Here is a 20,053-nt window from a genome sequence, read left to right as displayed (position 1 = left end):
ATCTCCTGGAACATGTAAACTTTTTATTGAGTAATTCTAAGTAGTGGCTCACAGAACACTTTATTCAAGCTCCTAAACCACACAGTCCACTCCGGTGGTCAATTTTGACATTAAAGACCATACATACCATTTTAAACAATTTTCTAATAAAAGTACTATTGTCATTTTAAGAAACTGACCACAAGTAGTAATGTAAATAAAAAATCATGTGGGTCTTATGCCGATTTACTACTGAAATCATAAAATATTGGGTGCGTGATGTGGCATTGTAAAATAATTGAATTCTAACCTTCATTATAAAATTATAAATTGTTCAAAACGCAATTATAACATTACTTTTTTGACAACTAGCATATTCCTAGAACTATAACGTTTTTTCAAACATACATTTCTCTATACATAAACTTCTGAAAAAAAAGACAAACTTATCCTTTAATGCTTGATAGAGATTTGCAACAGATTATAATCTTTAAGAAACGTTTTCCGTGTGTTGGTATGCTCCGTTTTCTTTAAAATAAAATAAAAATCCTCAAGGCTGTTTAGAACTTTATTTCGACAATAAGCACACAACAATAAAAACAGGAAGAGATCTGTAGTGTTCAGGTGAAGTTGCAAGTCTTGTAAAACGTTTAAGCTTTGAACCGTGGCACTATGATTGGCAGTCAGAACGCTCATTTTAAACAACAGGATGCAACTGCTTCCCAAAACTTCGCAGACAATTTTAAATTTCAGTTGGTACGGGCCAACAGCACAATATAACTGAAAACAAAAATGGGCAAGTCCTTAATGAAAACTGTTCAAAATTAATCTTGCCAGGTTATCCTTGCAGAACAGGACACAGGAACATTTTCTGTTTGAACTCTTTACGGTTCAAACAGAAGATGTTTGCATGCAATTCTTTGAACTGTCAGTTCAATTTCTGGGCCTGCGGAGTGGGAAAAGACCATCATGTTCCATTGGACTGGATGGATATAATTTAAAGGTTTTTGTTTGGCTTTCATTTAGTACAGTCCATAACAGGAAAAATGGCACTTTAAATTAGGCTTTATGACCCTTTACTCATGGAAGAAAAAGTCCCTTATCGTACAATTCACAAAATATGTTAAAAAAAGAGATGTCTAGCAAATGTCTTAATCTGTATTGATCTGATTGTAAGACATTTTTAACCAGAACAGGGTAAAGTGCGTCTTGCACCAATGTCTCATAAGCACCAAACCGGGAAACAGGCACACTTGAATTACACTAAACACTAAAACAAAGCCGGCCATTAAGGAAATACTAGTATCATGAGGATGAAAAACAGATGGGGCAAGAAATAACCCAAAAAGTGTTTTGATTCTGTGAGGGTGCTTTGTTACACACAGTGCACAAAGAAAATAAGTTAGGTTCCTATCTGTGAGCCTCACGCTGGCAATGAGGGGAAGTGCACATGAAGGAAAAAATAGTTGTTCATTATACTCTCGCTTAATCAGCAGCCCCTTCCCAAACCAATACAGGTAAATCCTGTGTAAAAGAACTCCAGGCTGCTGCCTCGTCATTGAAGTATCACACTGTAAAACCACAGAAAGACATGCACTACCATCTGTTATCATGTCAGTGGGAAGAATTAAACCTCACTGCAATCTCTTTCATCCATTTCATTACTCATTAAGGCTGGTTACTGCCATCCTCAAGACCACAGGAAAAAGAAATACAATTTCCCCAAGAAAAGTAAATAAGAACAAGAGAAACAAACAATAAAACAAGTATTTATCAGTAGTACAACAGTGGCATATCCTTGTACTAAGGTGCACAAGGCAGGCAAGTCTCAATTTCTTTCACCCACACCTAAACAAATGTGTATCTGGAGTGTACTCAGCACAGTAACTGAAAATCACACCAACATACATTTGGTTGTTGGTTCATAATATAATCATGGTTTATTTTTTTTAAGTGTAAAAAAATTGCACTGTTACTATAAAAATCCATTGTTCTGCAAGCATATTTATGCTGAAAATGTTATGCATACTTACAAAATAAGAACGTTCATACTCTGTACTTGCCTTAGCAAAATGTGCTTTATCTTCACAAAGTAAATTAAGACACCTTTAAAATACCTCTCTTTATACATATATGTACTGCAACCTATGTCTTTTAATTCAGTTATTTTGGGAAATCTGCTCATTTTATCAGTTTAGGGGCTGCTTTCACTTTGTTAAATTAAAAACCGAATGCTGTACCAAGCTCCTTGAGACTGCAGCCAGCAGTCTGCTCATCAAAGGGCAAACTTCCTTCTGCAATTTTAAAAGTTCCTTAAGAACAAGTGATGCATGGAGTGGGACAGAGAGTTGCTAGGATGTTGGTCAAGAAAACATCATCAAACTATAACAGGTAAAGATAACTTATGAGCCTTGTGCAGTACACCGAGGTAATAATAAATGCATGTTTTAATTGACCGGAGACAAAGCAGCAAATTACCAAAAGACAAAGCATGCATTGCTGAAATTCGAACATTATGCAGCTTTATAAATACTAACTGGTAACCACTGCAACTCGCAGTCTGGAAACAAACCATTTAAACAGTAGCAGGATATGATATAATCTACACGCAGGCTTTGGCCATCAGAAGAATATTCTCCCTCAACCAGATGTGCCGGAAACACTCACTTTGAGTCATGCAAATATAAAAAGGCACACAGTAGCAGCCAACTCTACTTTCATCCTAATGAAAATCTGTCATCCTCGATCTTACATTCCAGACCGATACCAAGTCATGGCCAGAGGGCTCTATCTCAATACAGAATTCTGCCATTAAGCTATTAAACCCCTCAAAATGACAAAATCATACTTCATCAAAACCTCTGGAGAAAGGCACGTTTGTTCAGTTAGACTGTAACAGTGACTGTTTGCGGATAAATCTTCTCTAATGCTACTCCCGCATAACCCAGTCAGAGAGCATGTATGGCTTCATTTTTCCTGTGTATATTACAGTTTTATGTAATTCCCACATATGCTTATAAGAAGGCGTAGCAATTTTAAAACAACTATCATTAAGGAATTTAAACGTAAATTTTGGTGGTTAGCGTGACAATCCGAACAGGTGTTGATATTCAAAAACGTTACTCTGAGTCCCCTCTGGAATTACGACTATTTCTTACCTGACACAACCTTTAAACTTGCCTCGCCATCCCTAGTTGCTGTGTCCACCTCTCCACAATATCAATCCTTCCAGCTTCCTCATCATCTAACCTCCTCCTGGCATGCACTAGCGCAACGTTATCAGTGACTCGGAAACCCCTGTGGATTTCAGAACATCCTTTCCATGTGAACCCTCCTCCTGCCCTGTAAAAGAATCCTCTTTCCCCCGGAGCTGACCCACATCTCGGAAACCTGCACCGTAGGAATGCGCCGAGATGGGACAGCGTCCGGAGTCTCTCAATCTGCATCAGGCCAGTGGAAAGGAGCTCCGCGTTACTGGCTGGGCTCTGCTCCATCACCCTCGGTATCGGTATCGCCTTGGCGATAGTTCGTTTCGGCCCCCGCGGTCCGCAGCGTCAGACTCTCGATCGCCGCCCAGAGCCTCTTGTTTTCTTCCAGCTGATCGCTGAACTACGAGACGTACAGAAAACCCACAAATGTTGCGTCGGCACATGTTCAGTTTATTTGTCATATGCACAAACTCAATGATATACGCAGATTTTCTTTCCCCGATACAAAGATATTAAGGAATCACCAAAACATAAACACAGAACAGCTGCAGCAACAACAAGTGAAATAACATACAACTTTAAAAAAATACAAACACAAACAGATGCAACCCACCTGCTTCTGTAACATCTGGATCACTGCTTCCTGTCGACTGACCGTCTCTCTTAGCTGTAAAACAAAACCATCTGAGATTAGGCTGAATGTGGTCAGGGGAACAGCTACTGAAGCACAAGGCCTCAACATGCAAAACCAGAAAAGTGGATGGTAACAACCATCTATCCTTCCTCTCTTCCACGATGCCCACACCTGTGCCAGTTCGGTGCCCTCTGTGCCCGCGCTCTGGTGCCCAGCACTGCAGCGGGCGCTCACTGGCTCGTTGGACCCGCCCTCGCACTGCAGCCCGCCGTTCGTCTTGCAGTCGCCGGGAACCGCGTCCACCCCGTTCACCGCCTCACAGCCCACCCGGGCGGTCTGCAGGGGACACAGGACGGACCCTTACAAAGTGTCTGACGTCGGCTCTTCATCGCGCAGATGTAGACAAACCCCAGGCTCAGGGTTATTGAAGCATCAAGTGACAGGAAAATCTCCTCCGCGGCGGCGGACAGTACCGGGAGCTCCTTCTCTGCGGCGGCGGCTACGGCCGCCGTCAGCTCCTGCAGCTCGTCGTACGGCAGAGTGGCGCTCTCCGAGAAAACGGCGTTCGCTGGGATGGGCGTGGAGTCCCCAGGGCTCTGCGGCATAGGGATGAACTCGGCTTCCTGGAGCTCCTGCGGGGAGAGAGAGAGAGGGGGCACTCCTGCCATGAGCACTCGAGAACAGACCGGGAGCACGGCGCCTCACACTGACACTAAACAGTACTGCACACTGAGGAAAAGCAGAAAGGAGAGATCACTCTGCACTGAACAATCATTTCGCACTTTCCACCGATTTGTTTTTTCCCCTTCTTTGTTTACTGATGTTGTTTTTTTGTTACCAATACAATTTAAGCAGGGCAACAGCAGTTCGCTGCAGTAACTGGCAATGACAATAATGAAGAGGAGGTTTTAATTTCTCCACCCACGAACAGACCTGGCGCAGCCAGAAAGGGCAGGAGCTGTCGGTCGGGTCCTGGAGGGACATCATGGAGGTCCGGATCCCACGCACCCCCGTGTCCGCCTCCACCGTGCCCCCCGAGCCGCCGTCCCGCAGCGGGGCCTCTGACCCCTGCTCGCTGTCCAGGCCCACGGTGGACGTGGAGCCCTGTCCCACTGGACACACAGAGAGGTGCTCGTCAGGAGCTCGTCTGCGCTTTGCAAACCCACAACATCAGACCAGAGGTCCCCCAGGGGTCCCGAGTCTTAGGAACAATTAACAGGACAGGTAAGGAGACTGTGTCTGAGGCACCAGGGTGCCAGTCCTTGACATCTCTCCTTTATTAACTATCTCAAGGTAAAAATAAACTGGCAAAAGATATAGGCGGTGGATAGTTTTCATGAACTACTAAACCCCATACAAAATTCTGGAGTTTCTCTGACGAGTTGACCCCCCCCCCCACACACACACACACGCAACACGCAACACGCAACACGCAACACGCAACACGCAACACAAGCAATCGCACCCACTGCACGTGTTACGGCTCCGTCTGTGCTGGGCTGTGCTGCTGAAACTCAGTTTGAAGCCACTCGGCCCTCCTACACCTGCGACAAGAGTCATGTGCCTGAAGACGTAAGGCGCTGTGTCTGGGGAATGAAAGCAGCACCAAGGCCACTTTCAACAGCACGAGCCAGCACAGACAGAGCACGAACGAAGGCGGCGGGCTTCACCGTTTCTGCTGTTTGTAGTGGAAGCAAATTGACCGAGCCCAACTACGTCCCCAGGGGGAAGCCATTATCTGCAACGCGGCCTTCCCCATCACTGGGGTCAATGTGGGATGCAGACCTCTCCCAGGTGACCGTCCTCCCCCGCTCCCATCTCCCAGTAACTGGGCCCTCGACGAGTGACTCAATCACACAATTGGGGATTCATTTAAACTCTGCGATTTAACAGATAACCTTAATCTTGACTTCAAAAGACAGAACAGGATTTGAAAAGGTTCCAATCAAGCAGCCTGCTAGTGGGACCAGGGTGTGAAGTCCTACACTAGACGAAAGAGGTTTGTCTGTGCAGGGGCGTCATTTTTGCACGGTTCAGAAAGTCTGGATGAGTTTGAAAAGCAGAGTGGGTGGGATTGGGCTCCCAGCCCAGTAATGCTATTTTCATTGTTGTGACATCTCCCTGTGCCTCAGGGCAGTGTCTGATGTTGCGGTTGTTGTTGGAATAATTTCCATTTTAAATGAAAATCATGACAGACTTTCCTGTTCCTTAGAGAACAGCCACATCTGTTCCATCTTTAGCTTGATCTAGCTAAAGAGAACGGAGAGGGCCTGGCACAAAACCACCATCTTCAAAAAGTGGGAGCAAACTTTTTGCCACCATTTCAGGTCCTGGTGATAGCTCGTGGTTTCTCTTACCACTGCCGATGGAGAGCCCGCTGCTGTTTGACCGGATAGTCTTGGAATTCAGGACTTTTTCTGAAAAGTAAAAAGGACAGAGGGAGAAATAAAGGTTCCATTCCCAGTTCGTGGCGACGCTGCTTCCTGGCACAGCGTTGGCACGGCAACCAGAACTGACAAAGACGCACCCACGATCAGGATGGTGTGCCACCCGCGGCAGGACAGGTCGGGCACGTGGTGCAGGGAGCCGAAAATGGGGCGGGGCAGAGAAGGGCAGACTTCCGAGCCGTATCCCTTGTCCGGCGGCATTCCCAGGCGGCCGTTCCCTGCGTTCCCCCAGGCGAAAATCTGATTGTCTGGGAAACATAAATACCAGCATGCTTTGCTCTGAGCCTCCAGACGTGCCATCAAGATGAACAGTCGCCCTGTTCACCAGTGTCTGCACTCCTTATATTTGCCTGTGCAGGAACTTCACCCAAATTCCCAAAAGAGATAAAACATTGGCCCGCACAGAATGTCTCCTGGGGTCACATTGGCAACAAAAGGAACAATGTATTATCTTAAACAAAAGCATGTCAACCTATCGGCACATTCACTTGTAGCTGAAAGTACTGCGGCTGACCACAGCCTTGAATGATTTCTGAAACAAGTGGTAACACACGAGCATGAAAGACTTCGATAAATATTTTGCAAAAACACATTTCGCTGACATCAGAGCGCGCTTCTGATGAGCTCCTGAAATAACTCCACCTTTGGCTTGTGAGAAAAAGACACGGCCTCGCTTACCTTCTGTAGCAGCAATCGTGAAGCCATCTCCACAGGACACCTTGGTCACCGCATTGCCTCCGAACGGCCCCACCAGCAGGCTGACGCCCTGGTGCTTCTTGTAGTCCCTCACGCCCAGCTGCCCAAACTTATTACAGCCGAAGGTCAAGAGCCGCCCACGTTCTGAGAGCCAGCAAGGGGAGCACATGGAATAAATCATGGAAATCGTTAATGTGCCTCAAGCAGTCTTCCCATCCATTATTCCCAAGCCCTCACCCTGTGCACTTCACCATCATCTTGCTTTATCTTCTACGAAAGCTGATATTCCTGATCTACGCGGACTGGCGTCAGAATAAAACTGCCCCTCTCTTTAACGCACCAGGCTTCGTGTGTGCTTAAAGCCTGCTCTCTCACACTTCACACAGTGCGTTTTTACGAGCGCCAGGTGCCCTGCGCCCCGCCAGCCGTCTCTCGCCCTCAGCATCGGGAGAGGGGCTGGCGTGGAGCCGCGAGCTCGCAGGCCCTGCCTACCGTCGATGGCCGCAGTGTGGGTCTTGCCCGGCGCGATGGTTCTGATCTTGAAGCGGGCCAGCTGCTTGACCAGTGTGAGAGACGTGGTGTAGGGGATCTCCTGGTACACCTGGCCAGGGGCGGGAGGAGAAAGAGCCCTCTGTCAGCTGAAGTCAGCCCTAGCACAACATTCTACTGCACAACTAACCCGTGTGGTCCCCAATTTCACACCCGTCATAAAACATCTCTATATGTACTTGCCTTAAATGAATCCATCTTAAGTTACGGGGCAAAAAAAGTATTTTCTCTCTCAGACCTTCGGTACTGCGGTCTGCAGACTGTCAATTTAGAAATGCTACTGTAGTCCTCCAGGAGGTAGGATTCCTCGCAAGGAGTGTGCGTGGATTCACAAAAGCCCTTGTGAAGGCATAAATCAACACCACGCTTAACCATAAGCACCATAAAGGGACAATCTGGCAACCAGAGCTCAGGACCTTAGGCTACAGCAAGGAAAAACAAAGCATTCTGCCCCCTAAGTACCAGCTTACTCTAGTAGTCAAGTCGGTGCTCTGTGGGGGGAGTACTGCAGTGTTATCATGCAAGTACGTTTCAAACAAACAACTCACTTGCATGTCGTTATCCCTCAAAAGCAACAAATTAAAAAAATAATTCCATTGAACTCTAGCACAGTTAAAAGGGCCAGCGTTAGATGACCTTGAATGTTCTACTTCTGCCCAAGGACAGGCCTGGGGTGCTTCAGTTAGGTGCTCTGATCCCAGTTCCGGGGCATGCTGCCGGCCTCCTCACCTCTCCCGCGTGGTTCATGATCCCGGAGATGCTCTGGTTCAGCCCCAGCTTGTTCATCTCGTTGCTCCCGCACGCCAGCACCTTGCGGGTCTCCGTCAGGAAGAAGGTCCCGTCGGCGCCGCAGTGAACGGAGCCGATGCTGACGCCCGCCGGAACGCGCACCTGCGACCAGAGGCGGGCGGGAAAGCGTCACCCTGCGCCCCCCAGCCCGCTGCTGCCGCCGGCACGAGCCCCCGAGACCCCTCCACCGTGAAAGAGCTACGCAGAACGATAACCGAACATCGTTTTCCTTCTCATCAAAAGAGTTCTGATCTCAGTGACGACAACGGCGCTTTCGTGGCCTGACCCTGAAACATCAGGACACCACTCCCGTCTACAGCCCTACAGAGTACAGACGTCCTGACCTGCTGCGGAGAGGCCCAGTCATCCTCCGAGTCCAGCCCAAGGCGACCTTCACAAAGGAAAACACAGACAGGGTTTTGCCAAGCACTAACAGAGACCAGGGACTGGTTTAAAAAAAACATCAAGTAGAGGCAGAGATGCGGTGTTTAATCCCAGACATTGGGATCGCAATCGAATGTGCAGGTGTTGTGGTGCAGGGAGACCAGTGGGAAGCCCAGGCGAGACTTCCTTGTCTGGGGGCGCAGTCTTTCAGTTTTGCACTCTAACTAAAAGCACCGATTTCTTTTTGCGGAGCAGAACTTCCAAAAAATTACGTTGTGCTGAAGCAGAGGTGCTGCTCAGACATTCAGCAGTGACCCACTAAACGGCACCAGAGCATAAACACATACCAATTACTAGACCATAACAAAGAGCCAGCATGATTTAAGAGCCCCATTAAATCAAGATAGGGACATCTGCCTTTTGCCAATTCCAAACATGGCAAGAGACCAAAGCTTTGTATTTGTCTGGATGTTCGCAAGTCGTTTCAGAGGACAGTTGCCATCAGTCAGGCAGCGGGTTTGTTATTCTCATCCGGCGGACAGGTTAAACTTGTGATTGAATCCTGGCTTTAGTTAACAAGGGTAAACGTCGGCGTATTGTCAAATATGCACAGATGTTGCGTTTCCCATTTATTTTAGTTTATGATCATAAAAAAACCTAACCTTTGATAAATTATGTAGCCGCAGTGGTCTGCAGTACATTTAATACTGAGAACAGAAGAGAGCTCTTTACACAAAGGGTTGTGGAGGTGTGGAACAAGCCACCCCGCCCTACTGTTGAAGCTGATGCCCTGCTCTCTCCGAGACCCGCCTGGCTGACAGCCCGCACCAGCCTCCCCTGCTCTGCGGCGTGTACTTGCCGTGCTCTCCGCAGCCCCACGCGTACACCTCCCTGCCGTGGGTGAGCGCCACCACGTGGTTGTCCCCGCAGGACACCTGCCTCACGGGCCGGGACAGGAAGAAGTCCAGCAGCACGGGCTCCAGCACCTCCGCCGCCAGCTCGTTCTCCACACCGATGCAGCCGTAGTAGTCCGAGCCGAACATGTACATCTGGTCTTCGTCTGCAACGGCCGGGAGCACGCGAGAAATGCAAAATGAAAAAAAAAAAAAAGGAATGACCAAGATGAAAACTAAAGATGAAAGAACAAAACCTACCAAACTGACAAGGGTGAGAACAGTCGGAAAATATTTTCATCTTTACATTTACAGCTCTGGGGTCCTAAGCTCAATTCCTGGGGTGATACCTGTATGTTCTCCCTGTGGTTGTGTGGGTTTCCTCCCATAGTCTAAAGGCACACTGGTGGGTTAATTGGCTTCTGAGAAAACAGGCCCTAGTGCGAGCGTGTCTGTGTCTCTGTGATGGACTGGCGTCCTGACCAGGGTGTACCCTGCCTTGTGCCTGTTGCTTGCTGGGATAGGCTCCACCTCCCCCATGACCCTGTACTGAATAGAGTGGTCAGAAAATGGATAGATGGCAGGATTATAAAGTCTTGTGATTAAATTTTTTTTCTGTCTGCGATACCATTATTATCCTTTTCACCACAGTGGATGGTAGTATTGGATCTGAAAAGGCTGATGGGGATACTCTGGCTGCACCGGAAAAAAACCAAACTGAACTGCAGTTAATTCCTCTAATCATGCCGCTATGATTGCGATGTAGACGAATCGCGTCCTCTGACTCACTGATATTCCCGAGGACTGCTGAGAAGCTAGCGTCACCGATTGCTTCCTGGAGAATGCAGGTGGAGAGTAACCATCCACCCATTTTCAATCACCGCCGGGTCCTCAGAGGCCGGAGCCTACCGCAGTGGGCACAGGTGGCACCACCCTCTCGAAGGGACACCGGCCGAATGTTGGATGCGCGACGCGGGCTGCGCCCCGCCCCGGGAAGGGGGACACCCCGGGGGAGGGAACCCAGTCGGGGTGCAGACGGGAGCCGCCAAGAGCCCCCACTCACCGGTGACGCAGGCGGTGAAGTCGGCCCCGCAGGCCACCTGCCGAATGGCCTTGCCCTGCAGCCTCTCCACCCTGCGGGGCTGCCGGTACGAAGCCTGGTCCCCGTGGCCCAGCTGGCCCACCATCTTCGCCCCGCCCTGCACGCTCTGCACACCAGGAGGGAAGGAAGAGCGAGGTCAGGGCTGGCACTGCGGACGGCCGACTCGGGGCCAGGATGAGCACGGCGCTCTGTAGCACGTCACCAGGATCATTCGACAGGCCTTTGCTTTAACATCTGGAGGGCACAGGTGAAAACCACTGTTCTCCCGCTGTGAGAGCAAGTACTGGCTCTGAGGGAAGCGTCTCAGGATTAACCTACAGGAATCCATGTTTATAGCTCAGAATAGGGGCTGAACATCATCCATCTGTAACTGACACTAAAGGGGAACTGCGGTCCCAGTTTCTCAGACCGCTTATTATATCTCAGACTGGCAAGACTTACAAAAACAATTCATTAACGTCATAGAAGAAATCGACATATTTCGAATTAAGCATTGTAAGAATTGTGAACGTTGTGAAAGTACCGAGTCGCCATGTTGTCACAAACTCGCGTTTCAACCGTATGCAGTCCTTCCTGCTCACTAGTCCCCGTAAGGACTAACGTGCTGTGATGTACGAATGAATAAATACAGGTTGTGCAGCAGATGTTTCTCCATAGAAATGTTCCAACGTGATTTGCATGCAGAGTTAGCAGGTATGTAGTATTTGTCCGCAAAACCATCTCAAAAGTGAAACCAGTATTTCTATTGGATTAAAAGAGATGTATTCACAAGCCTGCTTGTTTACAATGTAATAGGGCTGCTTCACCTCACCAGAAGTTTTGTTGCCTTGTTCTGAATCCCAGAACATGGTGCTGTGCATACCTGGAAACTTAATCTATTTTGTAAATTACACATAACTGTGTAGATTTTCCTTTTAAATCTGTGTAGATTTTACTTTTGCAGTTTGAAATGCACTCATCAAAGCCGATTCTTTCTAACCCTGAAATATAAAAATGGCGTCGCAGTTCCCCTTTAATGTTTGAAGGGCGCTTGTGAAAGCCTCTCAGGATTAACTTACGTGAATTCATGTTTACAGCTCAAAATAGGAACTGAACACCATCCGGCTGTAAACGACATGAACACTGCTCCGACTCTTGGGACGATCTGCATTTTGAATGTCTCACAGCCACAGACACCCCACCAACATGGCTGCCTGCACCTGTTCTCTGCCTTTATCCCAGAGCGCATAAGGGAGGCGCCGGTACTCACAGCCCAGGTGTACAGCTCCTTCTCCACAGTGACCACAGCGAAGTGATTCTCCCCAGCGCACACGTGCTGGGCGCTGCTGCCTCCCTTGAAGGCGTCCAGCTTCTGGGGAGTAAACTTCCCGCCACCCCAGAAATAGACCTCTCTGGACCGAGTGGTCACCACGGCGACGGAGCTCTCCGTCGCTGTGCTCAACCTGGCGGCAAGTTAAGCCACATGAGCCTTTTCTCCTTTGGTCAACATGATGATAAACATTTTTTTTTTACAGTTGATACTTTGGCTGGTAGAATGTACTGGGTTTATTTTGGACATTTAAAGGCTCTGTAAGGAAACAAGTGCCAGAAGTCACCTGCCATGCCTTAGGAGTTTCCTGGAATGACTATAAATGAACATGCAAATAACTCACTTGGGTTTTTTGTTGGCCAAATTGAGCAGTGCAACCTTCTCTTCCAGTTGTCTGAAACAGAAATGCAATGTTTTAAACTTCATAAATAAATATCAGCACCTCAGGAACGTCTTGTACTGCACTGACTGCCACAACTTTCATGGAAAAATAAACACGTTGTGGAGCTGTGGCCGATTACTGCTGGTCTCGTCTTTGTCGAAACGTGACCTGGCTGGCGTGGGTGTTGTGAGACCCTTCTCCCCGCCCACTCAGCTGTCTGCTCCAGCAGCAGCAGACCCAGGGAGGCCACACTCACTGCCGCTTGCAGGAAACGATGGGCTGCTCCAGGATCTGATCTGCAGTGGGCCTCTTCTCTGGGTCCTGGAAGACAGAAAAACAAACGACAACTGGGGTCAAAGTTTGCACCTCCATGCTGTGTGGCTCCGCCTACGAGCACAAGCCATCAGTCGGGGAATCTGCACGTGCACTTTAATTTTGTTTTAACACGACATCGAGAGCAGGTTACTTCATTTGGCCCAAGTCTGATACCCAGCTGTTTCCCCACAGGAGCAGGTCATTCAGCAGATCCTCTTTCCATGTGAATAAAAAGATAAGGCGGGGTCTAGTATGCAAATTAGCCATGTGCCACACCTTGCTTGAGATAAACAGTGGAAGTCCGGTGTAATAAATCTGTGATTTGTAACACAATTGTGCCTGGTTGTTTAAAAATGTGTCTCACTACACATGCGCTGCTTGTGTGGCATAAATTGTTTTAACTGAACCATAACCCATTCACTCCATGACGTTTTGAATGAAAGAAGGAACGAAAACATACATTCATTCCCAAAGGAATGAAATGCAACTTCCAAAAACCTGAAACCCAGCCGACACAAGTCAGATCCTCCCACACAAGCTCCTGAGGCACCTATAGTGCAAAACAGGTGTGGATTTTCCATGTCATGTCATGCAGGTGGGAATGATATTTTACTCGTCCATTTCTGTGGCTTTTTTCCCCAGCCACAGATCTGAACAATTTCCCCCAGATCGAGCCCACGCCTCTCCAGTTCGTAGAAACACTCCCGGAGTTCTTCACAGATCCAAACCAGGACTTGCTTTGATGTGCAAAGCACGTCTTCGCAACTAAACAGCTGACTGGCAGGTGCAAGGCTAGTTTTACACCCAAATTTTAGTGCAGCTGCTACCCCAGAAATCTCAAAATGGGGTGCTGCAGGGTTCTGCCCAGAGCCAGCCTTCTCCAACAGTCCCTGAGCGTTCTGGCCTTCCTATACCCACCTGATCCAGGCACTCGTACACCAGCTTGATGAGCTCCGAGGAGTACACGTCAGAATTCACCTCCATGGTCCAGTTGCCCTGAACGATCTTCACACACAGGTTCAGCGGGTTCTGAACAGTGGCGATAAGAGACATTTACATTTCCTATAATCAAGTCACTCCTGGTTTCACAACTTTGTGGACTCCGAGGTAATTATGAAAAGGGCACTACAGCCGTGCCAATTATTAAGGGGTAGTGAAAGATACAGCGGATCGATGGTATACACCGGGGATCGCTGGCCCTGGTCCCGAGGAGCCCCAGTCTAGTTATTCTTACAGGTCACTCTAAGTCATTTGCTATTTAAAGACAAGGTAAACTCGTTTCAGCAACTGATCAATTAAACAAGTAATGGCTCAATGAAGGGAACAGTGCTCCTCGAGAGCTGAAGGATATTCTGAGCTTTGTAGCAAATGACGTCTGAATTACTTCACTGAACACCCCACTGATCATTATCCGGTCATAGCTAAACTGTTCCAGTGCTTTAGAAATTGCCACCTTTAAGTCTACCGATAGAAGCCGCTGGACCGGGGGCTCTGCAGGACCAGGGAGAGAGACCCCCTGCCGCGCACGGGGGGGATTCAAGTTTAAAGGGTAGTACCGTAGCATCGAACGTCCGGGTCAGTGTGAGAACCTCAAAGATGACGCAGCCCATTGCCCAGATGTCCGATTTGAAGTTATACTTCACCCCCTGGCACAGCTCTGGAGACATGTAATATGGCGTTCCCACACACTGCAGCGAGAGGGAGAACTGTCAAACGTCAGCGTGTCCAATAAAAAAGTCACTGCACATATTTAAACAAGGAAAGCCATAGACTTTCTTATAACGGGCAATACCATTTTCTCTATGAGCACACGTACAGTATATAGTAAACTTTCTACACTGGGAAGTAAAAAGAATCAGATCTTAGTCGTATTATTTATTATTATTATTATTATTTGATTGTCTTTGATCCTACTAGCCCTTAATCATATAATTTAATATTTTACATGGGAAAGACCAGCAACCATTTTCTCCCGCAGGTCATAGTCAAGATGAGGCTGGTATGAAATACTGCCATTAACCAGGCGAAAAGAGGAAAGGTTATGTTGTTAATGCCTTACGCTTTCTTACTCCTGCACAATAAATGAATATACACGCAGAAGAGTTCTCGTATTTTGCTTAGCCCTTTGTAACCCACACAAAGCTGCCGTTGCAGTTTTTTTAATTCTGGTTTTACAGCCAGAAAGCCATAAGCAGTGCGTGCCGAGTGCCGAGCGCCGAGCTGGAGAGGGAAAGAGGAGATGGACTTTGTAGACACACGTCGCAATTCAGGCCGTGAGATACAAAGCCTGGGTGGCTAAAAATAGCTGCAGGAGAAATGAGGGCTTCGCCTCCAGCTGTTGCCCTGGACCCACAGGACACAGGAATAGAACATGAAGTGGTCAAGGACAATGGATAATGAGGCCTCTACAGCCCCCCCCCTCATTACTGCACTGCACCTTCAGAGGAATGGCTTTTGTCAGGCACAAGCCAAGCGGCTACAGTACGTCACAACAAAATCCCTCGTCAACTGCTGAGCTGCTCGGGCAAACACAACACCGAGCGAATAGGTCACTCTGACCGGAACGAAACGCACTCAAGGAGCCAACAGCAGTTCGAATTTGACAGGCATTTGTAGAATGCAGCAACACAAACACTAGAAAGGTTGAGCGCGGATTTGAGTTTACAGAACAATATGACAGACTTAGCTTTATATAAACAGAGATGCTGCACGTAAAGGTACAAATATACACATGCACAATACACAAATATATACTCACAGTCTCAGCCATGGAATACTGAGAGTCCAACTTTTTGGCCAGCCCATAGTCTCCTAACTTAATCAGGTTTGTTTTGGTGAGGAAAATATTCAGGGTTTTTATATCCCTTTGAAAGAGAAGACAATAGCATTGAAAAAATGACATGAAGTTGAGGTGTTTTTTCTTTTTCTTAGCAAAATCAGCTTCAGGAAACTGAGGACGTTCTGATTAATGGACTACTGAATTCCACAGAAAGTCGTAATTAATGGTCTACTGAAGTCAATAGAAATTCATGATAAATGGACTACTCAAAGCACTTGTTTAATTACCTGTGAAGAATTCCTGCTTTGTGAATATGGGCTACAGCTGAAGCTATCTGGTACAGGTACCATATCACAATCTGTAAACGTGAACAAAATTGATCAGATTTTAGCAAAAAGACAACACAGTTAAAGGAGACAGGACAAAAAGCTATACTGTGTAAGGGTGAAAGTTTTCATCCTGTTACCGAATTTCTTTGTGAAGGGCTACAGCATTATGACAGATGCAACATTGTATTACTGCATTTTAGAATGCTGCATTTTTCTAAAAAGACTTAGAAATAAAACCAGCTCTGTTTTACCTCTTCTGAAAAGAGTTGTCCTTTCTGTTGGTTTATTTTGTCATACAGGTTCCCACCTGGGGAAAAAAAAACAAACGTTAAGATTTTACAGTGACAGCAGTTCACCATCAAGACCCACGCATGAAACATCGCTCGCTGCGGTAACTAACTTCCCCTTCCAGAATGATATCCCGTGCGGAAATGCAATAAAGTCAATATGCATCCGCAGAGAACGATTTCTGCATCACAATTAATGAGGTAATTAAAGATGATGGGAAGTCACATCAAGGAACAGCAACAAGCCATTTTTCATCTGTCTCAGGGCATCCTAACAGACTCACCATTGCAGTACTCCAACTCAATCAACAAGGTATCCTTGTCCAGGAAGTGGTTGTAATAAGCTATTATATTGTTGTGCTGCAGAATGGACAGGATATTGATCTCGTTCATGACATCACGGCGTTCCTTGTCCGAGAGGCAATTCAAATCCACTTCCTTCCACACCACGAGAGAGTTGTCCTGGAAAAGAGAAAACAAGCCAGCATTTTCTTTTTTGCTTCCAACACATGGCCTGGTTTGCTAAACAGTACTTCGTTTTTTTAATTATTTAATTGTATTGTGACAGCGCACACCTAAAAAATAACAAGGACGTGCTCTACACAGAAGGTTAAGAATGCTTTGCAAAGCAGCACGTTTCCTCTCTAGTCGATATAACCTCACACCCGGATCCTGGAGAGAGAGAGGCGTCTATTTTATGTCTTAATTCAGCTGTCACTTCATCTTAAAAAAGGAAACACCTAAGCCAGAGTTGACAAGTTCAAAAGGCAGTGTTTTAAAACAACAACAACAGGACCTGGTTGGACAAGCAGACTGATTATTCTGCTTCTCGAACCCAAATACTGTATATTGACACCCAGAAACGCGCTGGGACATCTTGTGACATCAGTGCATACGTCTATTTTAGTCCACATGTCAAATATAAAACAGGTCAACCAAATCTGAGCACCACTCCGGATCTACAGCCTGAAGTTCATTTTGAGGGAGGTTCCCACAGTATGAATTAAAAAACCTAACACCTCAAAGCGTCAGCGAGTTCGGATTCATCGGGGATGTGACTAATGGCCTTTGATCCGAACCTGCCGAAGGCAATGCGGGTTTTTTTTTTCCCCAATGACTTGCCTCGGTTCTTCTATATAAAGTCGCTTCTCCGAAGGCTCCCCTTCCGAGTATTCGGATAGGGATGTAGTGCAGCTTCTCCTCCTCGGCGCTGCAACCGCCGGCCGCAGACCTGCCCTCGCTGCCGCCCAGCTCGCTACCGAAGTCCGAGTTCAGGGAGCTGTAGCGCCTCTCGTAGTCTTCCAAAGACATCGCGTCCCCCACCCCCGCAAGGCCAAAACTAAAATCAATCCTCCTTTAGGAACTTCCCAGGTAGCCGACGGGGATCCAGGCAGCTTAGAACAGAAGAAAATGAAACAATCAGGATGGTGCTCAGTGACGTTTTTAAGCTCGTTTTAGGGGAAAAAAAATAAAGAACATCCCCCCCCCCCATCTATCTTTTTTAGCCCCCAAAACGCCAATGAGACCTGCATATGGTAATTACGCCTCAGGTGTGATTATTCTTGTTGTGGAAACGTTTTTACAGAGTTGCAGTGAAAAACAAAAAGTTTTCTAGCAAGTCCCAGGAGGAGGGAGATCTGTGCCTGGCCAACGGGAAACTAGCACCCAGACGCAACATCGTCCTCGGCGTCCCCCTTCACTCGCGAGGTGCTGTCTCTGTGCTCTCTCGTTTCCACTTCGCCGAGGTGTTGGAGAGCGGCTGCATGCCCCAGCAGAGCTGGGATATCTCCATTCACGTCCCAGACTGCGCCGCCCGCTCCCGTACCCTACCCCCGGCCCGGGTCTAAATCCTCGGCGCTCCGCCATGTCGCGTCCCCAGCCGCACTTTCAGCTGACGTCTTACCAGGTCTGTTGACACTTCTGGAGCTCAGGCTGCCGCTGCTAACTTTTTTCACGGCCACCTCGCTCCCCGCGGAGACTCCATCTTACCCTGGCCGAGTTCAAGACCCGGAAACACTAGCTTGCATTACTGCAGCGCACGGAGTGTCACCCCGGTACGGCACGGATTGTGCTGCTTTTTGCACAGATTCAGAGCCTTGTACCTCGCAGAGCCCCACCGCTGAAGCAGACGTCTTTGCACAAACCGCCGCGGCTTCGTTTTATTTTGAATGCAAAGTTGCACTTCTTTTTATTAGTAACTGCTACGACGACCCGTCATGTCGCTCTTAAGTTGTTCTGACGCTCAAAACAGTCCAGGAAAGAGGTGAATGACAGACGTAACAACTGAAACTTTGTTTTGCAGTTTCGCCAAATACGGTAGAAAGTATTCAGGTGCGAGACAGAACGTAGAGAACTCCTGGACATTTAATGCATCTTCATTTTAATTAGTGTTTAGTATTAGAAAAAAGTTTTTAAAATAATGAAACTATAATTCTTCGTAATCAAATCCCCGTAGCTATGCTCAAAGATCGCCCCCTTCTGCATTCCTGTATAATTACAATTTTTATTCGGTTGGTGTAGCACTCTTACCCTTAGGCGGCACTGCAGTTACTGATTTGGCAAATCGTTAGTGTGAAATAACATCAATAACAGTAGTAATAAAAATAAAATCCCAAGTCGAGCGTGAACACTGTCTTATTTTCAAAGCAGGAGCAAGTTCTAAATTCATGTAATCAGTTTAATTTTCTATTCTCAGACTGAGAATCCTGTCTCATCGGAGGAGTCATGCGATGCCCGGAGAATGAGCCGAGTCCTGCCCAAAGCAAGGCGCAAGCAACTACATTCATTCGTTTTAATAATTCATTAGGGAATTTTGTTTTAAAACAAAATTAATTTCACTTTTTTTCCCCACCTTTGCAAAAGACTGAGTCCCGCTATATTGCTCAGGCTGCACTGCAGCGTCTATTCACAGGCGCGATCCCACTACTGAGCGGCACGGGGGCTTTGGCCTGCTCCGTTTCCGACCTGGGCCGGTGCACCCCTCCTTAGGCGACCTGGTGGTCCCGGGCTCCCCCAGGAGCACCATATCGATACCGAACTTAGTGCGGACACCCGATCGGCATAGTCCGCTGCAGCTCAGAACTCCTGAGCTCAAGCGATCCGCCAGCCTCAGCCTCCCAGTAGCTTGGATTACAGGCGCGCGCCACCGTGCCCGGCGAGAGAGAGCTGCGCTTGTAGAGCTCTTCACTTGCCGCCACCCCTGACGTCACAGCGCTTTTCCAGCGCCCACGCACTGCCACCTAGCGGCGGAATCTGTCACTGCTCAAAGATTGGTCTCGTCCAGGACAGAGGAAGGCTTGACGGTTTCATGGCTTCATGACAACTTTAACATCGATTTTTTTTTCACGGAACAAAAAAAAAACACAGTCTGTTACAGCTTTAGGTGACTTAGAAGTGTCTCTTAGATTTGAGATAAGGTTTGTGACACTGGGATTAGTAAATACTTCTAACTTCAAAGAAGAGAGGATGTTTGCTGAGGTCTGGGAGGTCCCTTGAGCAGAAACAATGGAAGAGTTTACCTTAGTATATCCAGGGAAGTTGTGGATTTATGATTGGCTAGGAGCAGTACAGATACACACACTATAAGATCACTTTAAGAGCAGGGAGAAGAGACAGGCGCCCAGAGGAGTTGGGACTCCCAGCTTGTAACAGATGAGAGCCCCTACTTCTTGATCGTTCAAACCAAACCTGACTGGAGCTCAGTATTCGAACCTTGTTAGTGAGAGCATGCTTTTCTGTGTTTTTAGGGAACTTGGGTTTCCTGGGTAAAAGATACCTCAGAACGTCTTTCCTGATTAGGGTGCATGTTTATGGATAGGGATATAGGCTCCCATTTATGTTGTGGCATCCAGGGTGCAGAGAGAGAGATTGAACTGCAGGTTGCTCTGTATTTAGTTAGAAGGCAGCTCATCTCTTGTGTGGCCTCTGTAGGCATATTAAGAGTTTAGTGCTTAGTAGCAGTCTGGGTTTT

At 47.4% G+C, this 20,053-nt stretch overlaps 1 protein-coding gene across 2 annotated transcripts; it reads right to left on the bottom strand.

The window, feature by feature from the left end:
* Positions 1 to 533: 533 nt before the first annotated feature.
* Positions 534 to 18,333, bottom strand: LOC102685128 (serine/threonine-protein kinase Nek9). 2 transcript variants are annotated; one of them, XM_015350413.2, is made up of 24 exons: positions 18,186 to 18,333; positions 17,206 to 17,477; positions 16,368 to 16,545; positions 16,048 to 16,103; positions 15,755 to 15,825; positions 15,447 to 15,552; positions 14,245 to 14,376; positions 13,607 to 13,717; positions 12,630 to 12,694; positions 12,335 to 12,385; positions 11,932 to 12,124; positions 10,644 to 10,788; positions 9,547 to 9,747; positions 8,648 to 8,694; positions 8,244 to 8,405; positions 7,458 to 7,566; positions 6,948 to 7,109; positions 6,350 to 6,517; positions 6,180 to 6,239; positions 4,756 to 4,934; positions 4,296 to 4,454; positions 3,994 to 4,158; positions 3,802 to 3,855; positions 534 to 3,588 (listed from the first exon to the last, which is right to left on the bottom strand). In XM_015350413.2, the coding sequence occupies exons 2-24, from the start codon at positions 17,392 to 17,394 to the stop codon at positions 3,451 to 3,453; spliced, it is 2,901 nt and encodes a 966-aa protein (XP_015205899.2). In that variant the 5' UTR covers positions 17,395 to 17,477; positions 18,186 to 18,333; the 3' UTR covers positions 534 to 3,450. The 2 variants fall into 2 exon arrangements, with proteins under 2 accessions (XP_015205899.2, XP_015205898.2); XM_015350412.2 differs by lacking the exon at positions 18,186 to 18,333 and adding an exon at positions 17,987 to 18,117.
* Between the last annotated feature and the right edge of the window lie 1,720 nt (positions 18,334 to 20,053).

The sequence above is a fragment of the Lepisosteus oculatus genome, chromosome 8 (genome assembly GCF_040954835.1).
Source record: "Lepisosteus oculatus isolate fLepOcu1 chromosome 8, fLepOcu1.hap2, whole genome shotgun sequence".
NCBI lineage: Eukaryota > Metazoa > Chordata > Actinopteri > Semionotiformes > Lepisosteidae > Lepisosteus > Lepisosteus oculatus.
Note: the sequence above shows the minus strand (reverse complement) of the source record. Positions and strands in the feature narration are given on the sequence as shown.